General features: G+C 46.3%; 1 protein-coding gene across 1 annotated transcript in view; it reads left to right on the forward strand.

The window, feature by feature from the left end:
• The window catches only part of CACNA2D3 (calcium voltage-gated channel auxiliary subunit alpha2delta 3), a 488,288-nt gene that overhangs the window by 410,538 nt on the left and 64,462 nt on the right, over window positions 1-13,288 (forward strand). The window contains exons 26-27 of the mRNA XM_034658484.1: window positions 868-930; window positions 3,953-4,023. Coding sequence (XP_034514375.1) covers window positions 868-930; window positions 3,953-4,023 — 134 coding nt within the window. The remainder of the gene's footprint in view (window positions 1-867; window positions 931-3,952; window positions 4,024-13,288) is intronic.

Raw genomic sequence — 13,288 nt, forward strand, 5'->3', positions numbered from 1 at the left:
GAGGTAGGGGGAATTTAGCTCAGGGTAAAGATATGTTACAAATTAAATGTTGCAGTCGGTATGTAAAGCTGCAATAAATAGAAATTGAGTTACATCAAGGATGGAATTAAACCTTAAATTTAAACTCCACAGCACTGTAATTAAAACTTCGCCTGTAGCAAATCATTCACTCGAGATTAAAGTAGTGGGGAAGCCCAGGTTTGGGTTTACCTTGCTCTCTACAGTGTATAAGTCTGAGCTACCAAAAGCTAACAGCCCTGCCCCCAAATCCAGCTCCCAATTAAAAACACAGTTTGAAAATCTTTAGGAGACCTGAGGGGCCCCTTTAACAGAAGTCTGCCCCTTCCCCCCTGCCTAAGTCTATGAACAAATTAAAAAATATTACCTGGTCCCCTGATGGTCTTCTGAGCTGACACAGTGTTTTCATTAATACATCATTAGGGTAATGACATTGTGCTGGTGTTTTGCTTTCAAAACAGCCTGTACTTCAACCAGTACGAATACAGGCTCAGGGCCTGTGAACACTTTGTTCCTGGGAAATAGTCTTCAGGTCACAGAAAGGGAAAAACAAAACAAAAAAAACCAGGAAGACTGACTGTAATTAATGTTTTAATGTGTGTTCTCTTTGTCCTAATCTGGGATGTTCAAGGTTTGCTCAGTGTTTTATTTTTGTTTGTTAGTTTGGCAAAGTAAACACTGGGCTTAGCTTAACCATGACCTTAACTCCTAGAACCAGCAAGCATTTCCAATTCCCCAGAAACAACCTCAAATAGGTTTCTGTCAGGTTGGAAGTACGTCATTTTGTGTAAAAGCAGTCTGAGGATCCAAAGTTGAAACTGTGGCTTTTTTTTTTTTTTTATTTTCTAGACTGTGAACTGTTACCTCATAGACAATAATGGGTTTATTCTGGTGTCTGAAGACTACACACAGGTGAGTGAGAAATTTCTACCCACTCTGAGGAACGAGCTCATGATGTGCTTGGGTGAGGGGGAGCAAAGGATGGTGTTAAAACTTTGAGACGATCATCTATACGTAAGAGGTAATAGCAGGAGATTATAAAACCTTATTTCTATCCCTGTAAAAATGGGACAGCCCACTTCTCAGCAGGCCCCAAAAAGAGTTTTTACCTCCCAGCTGGGGGGTTACGGGCAGAGCCCAGGGTCTGCTTTCTCACTTATAAAATGTTCCGTTTATAGAACTCTTTGTCTCAAGGGTGGAGGTGCCTTAAAGAGTTTGGGCAATTTTAAGGAGGCTTCCTTCTTTTGATATTTACATATTTTCCATATATGAATATGATATATATGAGTAGATATGTATATATGACACACACATTTTTTTATGTATATATACACACAGACATAAACACACACACACATATATATTCCAACATAGTTATCCTTTATGGCTTCTTTCTGGTTTTTGCTTTTTAAAAATCAGTTATCTGAGTTCAGGGATTGATTTGGGCTCTCAACACTGAGGGACAAGGATCCAGAAATAGGCAAAGAATATTCTTCATTTGATTGATATGTGTGCAGTATGGGGCAGGAGGGAAAGAGAGGACAAGAAACCAAGCCATGGGGCCAAGCACAGAAATCTCCACTGTGTTTGAACATCGAAGTAAGAGTTCAAACCAATAGTATTGTCCTAGAGAAAACGGATTTCTCCTTTAAAACTTTGTGCATAGAAAACCTTGTGTGCAATTAAAAATTAAATTAGCATATTCAAAGAATATGCTAAATACAGACATGTTTAGCAGTGTGACATTAAAAAGTAATGCTAGAGAAGGAGGCACGTGGTCTCTGGTACTCGTTCTCTTCCTTCCCTGATTTGGGGGTGGCGGGCATATCACGTGACCTGCCTGAGCCTCCTGGCGGGCTCTGTACAAGGAGGATGGTTGAGGACCATTTTATAAAGAAGTCCCATTTAAAGCATTTGAAATTCTTTAGCAGTCAACAGTACAATAGGCCTATTAATGCCAAATAAATTAGTTAATTGTCCTTAAGTCCCTAAGGAGTCTGAGCTGAATGCCCTGTTAATTGATCAACGGACTGGCTCCAGGTCACATGTGGAATCGTGCTTCAGTTTTCCTTCTTATCCATGAAAAGCTTGTGGGGTTCTTAAATGCACCTGTGATGGATGAAAAACATACAGGGTCAGGAACCAAACTTGCCCACACCCTGTCTCCTCAGATGCCCACTGTCTCTGCACGTGGGACACTTGGTAAAGATTAGATAGGAGGGAGCCCATGAAGCAAGGCCAGTGTCTGAGAGAGCAGGAGAGCCCAGAGGTCCATGGTAATGTATCCGTTTGGCTGGGAGAAGATACCCCCAGACGTTCAAGAGTCAATGGAGTGGGAACCCAAATTAACCACCTGTGAGGAAGAACCCTGTCCTCCTGCCGTGATGGTGGAGGGCTGAGATAGGAATCTGGTCCCATGCTGGATACCTCCCCGTGGTCAGTCCTTGGCTAGCCAACAGCATCAAGCACTCGGCCCCAGACGGGCATGCACGCGGGCTCTGCTCCTGGCTGAATCTCTCCAGGGTGCAGACCCGCAGCATGGCCCAGGGAGCCCGCCGGCTAGCTCTGCCCCAGCTTGTTTGAGGTTGTCTGGTTTCCTGCACCCCAATTAGGATAGTTCTTCTTCATCTAACGACCAATTCCATTGACTCTGGCATGGTTACACACAGAAAATACAACCGTCCTAGCTCCTAGCGGCAGCACAATCCCACAGGGTTTGTGAAAGATTCCCATTGCCCCCAGAGTGAAACAGGCAATCCCCCATGTTCAGTCAGTGGCATGTCATTTCCTTCTTCCTCCTCTCTTTCTTGACTTTTTGGCCAAGGCTTTATATGCCCTTCTGCCTGAAAATTCCCAGGAGTGCGGTTGAGGTTACTCAGTGGGCCTCTGAATCGGGATTTAGCGAATATGAAGCCTACATAATTTAGTAATTCAGGCTCTTAGAATAATGCCCTTGACCCACCCACACGTCAGCTATAAATCCTCAGAGCACCCACAGCGGACATGGGGGCTCTCTCCTGGTCTACACTGGCTCAGTCTGCGGTGTTGGGAGAGGAAGGCCGTTGCCCCAAGCAGTGTTCTGCTGCAAGGCACACACCCTTGAGACCCCGATGCCAGTGGTTCCAGGAGACTGGAGGGATCGACGAGGATGTTCATCCTTCATCCCACCCTTCAGAGTCTGCAAATCTCAGCCAGCACCAAGACCTAGTCGAGGCCAAAACACCAGCACGGTGGTGGGGAAGGGGCTGCTCGACCCCAAATGCCCTGAAGACAGCCCCACGGTAGAGGTGAGCCATGAGAAGTCTCTCTTCAAGGGGCCGGGCTCTGGACTGCCTTATTTGTCAACATAGTAACTGCCCAGGGACAAAACTGCGAGGGATCCTCAGAAAGTGATTGTGAGAAAAGACCTCCTTTCAACAGCAGGAAATTTATAGGGCTGATGAAGAGGACTGCTGTATTTCCCTAAACAGGTCATCCAGGAATTATAAACAATCCTTTTTATTACTGCTTAGGAAGCCCTTTCTCAGCCCGTTCCTGTCTATGAACTAGTGTTTTAATCACAGGGGACTGAGTGCAGATTAATGCTTACTCCATCCGAGTGTGTGTGTGTGTGTGTGTGTGTGTGTGGTGTGCATGTCTGTGCACACGTGTGCACGGGGTGTTTCAGTTCCAGCACCCAGCTTGTGTTATTCAGTGCCACCCCCCTCTGTCCCATGTCCTGTGGAACATTCCCATCTGCTTCCTAGTCTGCTCTGTAATCCCGTAACTTCTCCTGACTATTAAGACATTTTCCACTTTTCATGTAACCTGAAAACCTGCGTTTTGCTTCTGTCGGTTCCAGAACACAGACCGCGTCCGTTTCTGAGTCTTCTCTGGTGTTTGAGCACATTGTTGATCTATACTTCCTCCTGGGTTCTTCTCTTCTTCCCTGCAGACTGGAGACTTTTTTGGTGAGGTCGAGGGAGCTGTGATGAACAAACTGTTAACAATGGGCTCCTTTAAAAGGTAAGGATTTTATGGTCCTCTGCGCCCCCTGAAAAAGTTTGCCTAAATAAAATAAAACAAACCAAGGTCAAATAAAGCAAGCCCAGACTTGACCCCATGGCTGGTTTGTACTCGGGTTCATGCTCCAGAAGATCTTGCTGAAATTCGATGCCTCTTGCCTGAGTGTTAAGAGCTGCAGAAACTCAGCTCACAATGAGTTTCCTGTTCACCCAGCATAGGGTTTATTGGAGGCCAATATTGAAGTCAGAGCCTGCAGTGGGACGCAATTAGAGCAGTCTTGAGCAAGTGCTTGCAGAGAAGTAGGAAACATTTTCCCCCTGGTTAGAAAAGGAAGAGTGTATTTTGTCTCACATTGGCAAACGGGGGAAGTTTGTTAAAAATCTGGAAATCGGGGATGAAAAGTGACATTTAGAGACCTGTCGAAATAATTTTAGAAAATCAAGTGACAGTTCTCAAAACCTGCTCCCAGATGGAGGGAAGTTTTCATCTGCTGCTGGAAGAAAACCCACATGGTGCCAAAGTCCACTGGAGGCAAGTACTCCTCACCTGGGCCATGAAAGCCATCACTGACCCTAAAGGGAGCTAATGTCTGACAGCTTATGTGTGGCCCCACGTCTCTCCTGGGCAGGCCAGCCGTGCTCTTGGGGACAGCAAAGCCATCCCCCCACGAGATCAGGATGTCAGTATTGTCCCCCAGGAGGCAATATGTCTCCCTTCCCTTGGCCTCCCAGAAAATGGCAGCCTTTGAAGCGGTGCTTCCGTGGGCATATCTGATGCCCTTGAGTCCATCACAGCAGGCACGATGGGGATGGACCTGGGCTCGCCTGTGAGAGCCACGGCTGCCGGCCCCTGGTGATTACTCCCTGCAGCTGAATGGCCAGGAAGTGTTAGCGCAGGAAATCAGACTTTTAAGCCAGTCAACAAGACCCACTGAGCTCTGTGCTGAAAGCAAGGAATTCAAAAATGATGACCCAATTTTTGAGATGCCATAGCTTGTTTGTGCCAGAAGGAGGGAAAAAAGCAATGATATAAAAAACTTGGCATCCGTCCAGCACCGCTGCAATCTGACACACTCGCCTGCCCCCAGCCCGCCCATAGCAGTGTGTTCAATTCCCTTTCTAAAATTCAAGTGCAGTTGTTTTTTGTTTTTTGGTTTTTTGGGGTTTTTTTTTTTGCCAGGAGTCATTGTACGTGTGCTTGAAAACTCAGCTCGGAGCTGGGCTTGGGATGCTATGGAGTTTTCCATAACTTCTTCAAGCTTCCCAGGGCAGGTTCTGGATTGCCTGCTGTCCGGGGCTCCCTGGCTGCTTCTGTCTTTACGTGGATGTGTGTATTTGTATTGTGTTCGCTTGTTTTCAACTCGGAGGTGGGGGGAGACAAAACACGAGAAGAATCACACACGTGTTTCTCTTCCAAAAGCATATTTTTCAACTTCTTTAACAAAATCTTTTCTTTTTCTTTTCCCCTTTGGATATTCCTTTCAAACAGCTTGGAGGGAGAAGGAAGAAGGTTGTAGTGGGATTTTAAATTCCCAGCCATCTCCTTGATGTGAGGGAAGTGTGGTTGGCATGAATCTAGAACTTTCTTTTACTATGAGAGTAGCTCGCATATTTGAGAAAAGGGAAGGACTGGGGACTTTACTCAAGTGTAATAGCGTCTGTGGGTCATCGGGGGAATTGGCTGACAGCGGTCATGGGCCTCTTCAAAGGGGCCCTCACCGGGGCCACGAGAGCAATGAGAGTTTAGCTTTTGGAGTCAGATGGATCGGATTCAAATCCAGGCTCTGACGTTTACTAACTGCGTGCCTTAGAATGAGTCAAGTGAGCTCTCCAAACTTTGGTTTCCTTACGTGGGAAATGAAGGTGATAATTACATTATTGCTTCCACGGGCTGCCGTCAGAGTTAATGAGATAATAATGGGCAGAAAGTTCGCACACAGTACCTGGCATATATTAAGGCCTTAATAATTGCTATGGCTGATGCTGAGATTTGTTTTGTGGATTTGCTCGGGCTTGGCTTTGCTGTCTGCTCAGCACCAGGTAGTGTTCCTTTTGCATTCCCACCCCTCACAGCAGGCTTCCCACGACGGACGTCTGGCCAAGCGGCCTCTGGTGTTGGGGACTGTGGAGTATCCTCAGAGCACAAGGGTGACAGTCCTTTCATTCCAAAAAGACCTGTATTTCAGAAGCACTGAAAAGGTGTAGCCCAAAGTACCTGGCGGTGCTCTGGAACAGAAGTCACCCCCAGAACACAGGATGCCTAGAAGCCGAGTTGCTTTGGGGGCGTGGTTGAGCCCAGGTGAAGCTCAGGACCGGTTCCCGGCACTGACCTCTCATCATCTCTCCTCTCAGTGTCTTGGATAGTGCTGGGATGGCACAAGGCTTCTTGATTTTATCTGCTTATATCCAGTCTTTAAAAAATGAGTTTCGTAGACAAGAACCCTACAAAACATCTTCTCCAGAAAGAGCTCACAGAGACACCATCTCCTTTGTCCGTCTCCCTTTCTCCCTCTCCCATGGTCCAGATTTGCTGCCTGTCTTTCTAAAGCAAGATGATGCTTGTTTACATGGCAGTGGACTCTTTCCTTGATTGTCTGGTCACTTACCTGGTGACCTGATGGTTGTTTTACTTAGCAAGAGAGGGAGGGAAAGAATATCCACTTCTGGGTCTACAGTGCCCTGGGGTAGAAAGGGAAGCCATAGATTTCTGCAAATTGCCAACTTGAGGGAGCTTTGAGAAAGTTCTGCAGCAGTGTGTGCGAACAATCTAAGAGGCAAAATAGTCTCTCTTGGTCACTTTAGCTCAGTCCTTGACTTGACTCTGTTTACCCCACTTACATGTGACATTAGTATCCAGGGGCCAAATAATACACCCATAAGTTTGGTAGCGTGAAAGTCATGATCACAATGCCTACCTTCCCTGAACCCTTACCTCACACCAGACCTGGGCTGCACCAGGCACGTCTTACCTCTTGCAGTCCTTTTCAAGAACTGTGTGGGACAGGCATCAACAGGACCCACTGCATAATTTGCAGGCCCTAGGGCAAACTGAAAATCTGGGGTCCCTTGTTCAAAACATTTTAAAAATTTCAAGGCAGTGACAGCAGAGCATTCGACCAAGCCTGGGGCCCTTGTATGTACAAGGTTCTGTGCAATTACACAGGTTGCGTGCCCAAGACACTGGCCCTGGGTGTAAATATACCCATTTGATAGATGGAAATAATGAGGCTTGGAAAGGTTAAGAACTTGCCCTAAGTCTCTGTGTAAGAGAGCTGGATTCAAACATCCCATAGTCTGAGCGCCAAGAGAATGTCTAGCTTCTGCTCTAAACCTGGTTCTGTGTACAATAGCCTGTGTTGTGCGTGGAACTTCTTTCAGTTCCATTTGAGAAGGGAAAGGTAGCTGAGGAAGATGTTGGCTCAGCAGTGTCTTATCTGGGCAAGCAGATCTTTCAGGATGGGAGGCCAGCCTCGTGATAGCATCGCCCAGATTTCTTTCAGCAGAAGTTGCTATCTCTTTAAACCAAGCCGTATTCCCAGGCTTCCTGTAATTTCTCATGAGGTACCATGCGCCAGGTCAGCTTTTTGTGTTTCAAACAGAGAACTCCAAGTACCTCTTTATTCTTATCACAGAGTAAGTGGAATCCCTGGGCAGTGACTCATTTAGCGTTTTTCAATTTAGCTATTTTTCTTTTTCACTCATATTCACATCCAGTAAGAGCCTTGCTTTCATATTTCTCAAAATCCACACTCCACGGGTTCTCTCTGCTGTCATTGGCAGTGACATCACCCCTCTTATGATTACTAAGAGAACATCTAGTTTCAAAATATTTTTCTTAGAACTCTTGTAAGAATAATTTCTCAGAGTTCGTTTATCTCCCCCCTTCTTGTCCCCAGCGATTCCAATTCAATGTCAAATATCCAGGAAAAGTGAAAATCTATGTATATATGTTTTATATATAAAGTGAAAAACAAATATGTGTTTGTGTGTGTGTGAGTGTGTGTGTGTGAGTGTGTGTGTGTGTGTGTGTGTGTGTAGCCAGTCACAGGAGAATAGCCACAGTTCCTGAGAGGGCCCCCTTGATACACTGGGCTTAAGCTAAGAGGACTCCAGGTTGAGCACCAGAGTCGTACTGTGTGGCCTCGCCCAGACTCCCCATCTCTCCCAGCCTCATTTTCTTCCTCACCCAAATAAGGACCTCGGACCTCGGGATTTTGTGAGAATTAGCAAAACCAAAGTACGGGACACTGCTCTGCAAATTGCAAAGCTACTGCAGGCAGGAGGTGAGATTAGCTCTTGGATAAGAGCTCCAAATGTCTGAGATCTTTTTATTTTTTCTTTTCATTTTCTTCTTCTTTTTATTTTAATCACAAAGGCCCCCAAAAGGTGGCAACTTTGCGACAGTTACCTCCAGGGCACAGCCTTTGGGGGTGGGGGGGTGGGCCTGTGGGCCTGGACTCAACCAGCATCACTGGAGAGCTTTTTAAAACACGCCTGTGCTCAGCTACTCCCCAAGAGATGCATGTGAAATCCGGCTGGGGACGGAGAGGCCTTTACGTTTGATGAAAGCATCCACGTGCTTCTCATGCACCGTCAGGATCAAGAAACATGAAGTCAAGAGCGCCAGGGTACGGGTCTAGATGCTGTCCCCTTTGGAGTTGCCTGACATCGGGCAACTTTAACTCACTAAATGTCAGTTTTCTCAGCACCAAAATAGAACTGAAAGAATTATCCACATAACCACTGGTGGGAGTTAAATGGAATAATGCGTGCTTTTACCAAACGTCCTGGTGGGTTCTGCCAAAAGTCTTCCCTTGTTCTTTGGCTTGCAGGGATGCGGACTGCTTGCTAATAATCTGTTTTTGCTGTGGGAGCTACCGATAGCTCCCCTCTGTCTGGGCTGTGTGTTTTTTGCTTTATTCGATTTTGTTTGTTTTACGCGCTTGGTGCCGCATGCCTGAGCTCTCACCCCTTCACGACCATATTTTCCCTATGGGGCCTGGTGAATGTCTTCCGCACCTCACCCCACACATTCATTAACATAGTTGACTTGTTTGGAATTCCCTGCAGTGGCTCCTTCTGCCCTTGAAATTGCCTTTCTAGAAGGGTGACACATTAGGCAGAATTCAGGGCTTGGGCTGTTCCTTCTGTCTCTACACAGGCTCTATCTAGGCGCCATGGCTGGTGACTGGAGCCCTCCCTGTCCTTGGTCATCCCATTGCATTTCAGCCAATGCCCGGGCCTTGGAGTCTCCAGAGTGTTAGGAGACGTCTGTTATGTTTGGATGGCTGCTCTCTCATTCCGACCACTCCCCCAATGTCTAATACTCAACACTCATGTAATGAATGCAATGGCTTCTTGGCTTCCTGTTGACCCGACCGTTTCCACAGAAGTACGCTAGCTTTGTCAGAGGTGGTATTGAAAGGAACAAGAAGACAGATTGGCTTGAACAAGTGTGTTTCTGAGCCAAACTTTCTGGAATGCAGAGACATGAAGATTCCAGTGCACTGCTCTCTAAAATCCTGAAGCTCCTGTATCCCAGATGACAACAGTGAGAATCGCTGCCCTCCTCTTTCTCGTAATAGCAGCACACCTCATTTATTAAATACTAAATACAGGCCCGGCATCATTGCAAGTAGCTTATGTGTATAACCTTCACGAATCCGCATAACAACTCCGTGGCTTAACTACCACTATTATTTCCATTTGACAGAAGAGGACCTGGACATGGAGGCTTTAAACATCTGAGAGCCTTGTCCAAGTTCACCCACAGTAGCGAGTGGGGGAGATGGAATCTGCACTGATGTCTCTCAGATTCTAGATTGCAGACCATATTTATCCAATCCCCACTCATCTTCTCCCCTAGTCGGAGTAGACTGAAGTATTTCTTGCAGAGATATTTGTTCACACTTATGCTTATTTGGCTTCAGGAGAGAGTGAAAGAAAGTTTCTCAAACTTTGAGTCCAATATATCAGTTAGTAGTTAGTTTTACTAGAAATAATAGGAAATTCCAGAATAACAAGGAGCTAAAGAACATAGGAGTCTTTTTCTCTTTTATGTGAAGGAAGTCTAAAAATACAAATTTGTTGTCATCATGGACCCATGACCACATCTTTTTTTTCTCTACCTTCCTCTGTTAGCATTTAAACTCAAGGTTACTTCATGGTCCAAGATAGCTGCTTAGTTCCAGCCCTCACATCTGCCGTCTAGGCTAGCAGAAGGAGGATCCAGGGAGGTTCAAAAGTCCAAGAAAAATTTCTTGATTGAAATGTATTTTAATAAGTAATTTTATTTATTTATTGAAGTAAAATAAGGTTTATTTATTCAAGTATTTAGTCCCACAAGTATTTACTTCCACTTCATCACACAGCCTCACCTAGCTACAAAGGAACCTGGGAAATGTGCATATCAAAATGTCAGGGTTCTGCTTGGCAGAAGAGGAAAATGGACTTGGGGAGACTATGAGAGTGTCTGCCGCATCCAGCATGTCTGTTTACTTTAGACCACACACGTCCTCTAAAAACTGAATCTGGTTTGCTGTGATATTCACTTGGAAGATCTTCCAGAGATGAGGCTGTGTTCACAACTCCTGGCTCCCCCCACGCTCCATATGCCCAGTGCGGTCCTGAACACAAATGGTCATAGTCACCAACTAACCTGTCTGTCCATGATGCTGGACCCCAAGCAACTCAAGCAGGAACACTCAGTAACACCTGTGGGGGTGACCAGTAGCAATAAAGGCACCCACAAACACCAACATCCCTAGGTACTGATACGCCGAGCTTCAGTTACGTGCCCTGCACCGTGCTGAGCACAGCACAGGCTTCGTCGCGGTGCAGTGCTGTGAAATGTAGACATGAACTTGGCAGAGCCCAAGGAAGCCCCCCCCGCATCCAGATTTCTTGCCTCAAATGGGATTTGCATGAACTCATTCCCCAAGCAGAATTCTGCTGTTTCCTTCTATTTCTTACTCAAACAAAGAGGCAAAAGAAATTTACTCTTTCCTCTGTGGCATTAATCAAGATTCCATTTTCCCCTTCAGCTGAGCTAATTTTCGAGGAAGGTGCAGGTGAACGGACAAACAAGCTACCAGCTAGGTGCCCTTACCCCGTGCACGCATATTATCCTTTGCCTCGGGATTGAAGCAACCAGTCCACTTAGAGCTGTAATAACCTTGGAGCAGTGATTTCGCCTTCTGAGCCTGTGTCTTTTCCTATAACATGTAACCGTGCCCCGGGCACAAGAGCTAATGCCTCCGTGCTGGCAGAAAGTAATCGATTATTTCTTATTGTTACTGCTTTTATCACCTGGGGGAGATGCTGGCGTGACCACTCTTTGAAACTTGGCTTTGTTTTATATTATCAGCACCTGCTGATGAAAAGAATTTGGTGTTTCTTCTATAGGATGAGGGAAGCTTTTTCCCATGGCTCGCTCCTCGGGGTTCTACTCTGGACCCCGGTGGCCCCAGTACCCTGTGTGCTGGGCTCCTGGCTGGGGCGGCCACATGGCGCTTCTTCTCCGTTAATGATGGGTGCCCATTCACCAGATTTGTGCCAGGGATTTCCAGTCAGGGACTCGAAGGCGGCAGGACCAGGGTCCTGTAAATTCACCATCTCTGCTGTGTTCCATGTGCTGGGCTGACTGTGAAGAGCGGTGCAGTCTCTGTAAGAAGTTGCTCTGGGATGACATGGCCTCCAATGTGAAAAGGAGAGAAGGGTACAGAACCTTTTGGATTTTCTGTTAACAGGTCAACAGATTGAGCTTTCCCCTCTCTTGGTTTCCTGAGATGTAAAATGACAATGGCTTTGTTACGAATTCTGTGTTCCCGCGCCCTGTCCTATCCCTTACAAGTTGAAAGCTGCCCCTGGAGAACACAGTTGATAGCTCAACAAAGAATACATATTTTTACGTGCTACCCTAGTGAGTCACTTGACTTCTTATACTTGTAGATTCAAAAACACTTAAATATGTCCTGTGGTGAGTTTCTATGTCAAATGCCTCCCTGTCCTGTTCTTAGGACTGTCTTTGCAAACATTAAGCTCTTTCAAGATTGGTTTTTAGGCAAATTGTTTAGCCAGAGCTCATTCAGTGAGCCATTGCAGGTAAAAGACCTGGCCTCCTGGGCACACAGTAGGTGTTTAATAAATGCTGGTCCCTGCAATTTCTCACAAGTCAAAATTAGCTGAGCTTATGCCTTTGAAATGGAATCTTCTAATTCTTAGAAGACATATGTTTCTTGGTCGTGATTTTTGTCTCATTGGAAAAGAGCAGAATCAGCAAAAGGGCTTTCAGCAAGTCCCAGTGTCCTGGGCCTGTCACCCACGGGGCACACAGGGCTGTCTAGGTTTTCTCTGAAGCACTTTGCATTTCTTTTTCAGACACCCTATCTGGCTTCCGTCAGAGTTTCAAAGAGACCCGTCTGGGGAGCACAGAGATGCTAATGATAAGGTCTCTGCTGTAGCCGGGGGCTGAAGTGGCCTGGTGGGGATGTAGTGGGGATTAAGGCATGTTATCCGCAATGAGAATGAACTCCCGCGGCTGACTGTGGCAGTGCAACACCAGGCTTGGGCTGGGCATGCGGCTCGGGGCTTATTTTAGAGCCGAATGAAAGCAGGCAATTATCATGTTCTTTAACTATAATCAGCCAAACAGGATACAGGTAGCCACAAAATGGAGTTATTTAAAACAGTAACAAAATCACTTCAAAAAGGGTAATAATCTGGAAGTCTCTCTTTCTGCAACATCTAGTTAAAGCTGTCTAAGTGTGGAGAAGACAGGGAAGGCTTGCTTGTTCTGGAACCTCGTCCATGGCAATCCGATGAGGAAAGCTTCCATGGGAAATGAAAGACAGGAGCTCTGGCCCAGAGGCTGCCCCCCAGCTGTTGAGTTTGGCTTCACCCTATAAACTAGAGCCTTTTGAAAATGATCCGGGGAGAATCCTGAGCTTCCTGGGAGGATGGCTATCGAGGGGCTCTTGTTGGCCTCGCCAGGTGGTCGCTCCTGGCCCGCTGACCACAGACCTGAAAGCTGATTCTGGACTTTGGCTAGGAGACCTCGTCTTAAGCAGCATTTTCTGTGACATTCCAATGAGACTGGGATAGTGCACTGGGTGGAATTCTAAACATTTCCCAGAATCTTTCAGAGATTGCTCCTGAGAAGAAGGCAGAGTGAGGCGGACTCAGCTTGGCCCCTGTCGAATTCTGCCTCTGCCATTTGTTAGTGGTGTGAATCTGGATACACTACTGAGACTTGGTTTGGCCATCTG

The sequence above is a fragment of the Ailuropoda melanoleuca genome, chromosome 4 (genome assembly GCF_002007445.2).
Source record: "Ailuropoda melanoleuca isolate Jingjing chromosome 4, ASM200744v2, whole genome shotgun sequence".
NCBI lineage: Eukaryota > Metazoa > Chordata > Mammalia > Carnivora > Ursidae > Ailuropoda > Ailuropoda melanoleuca.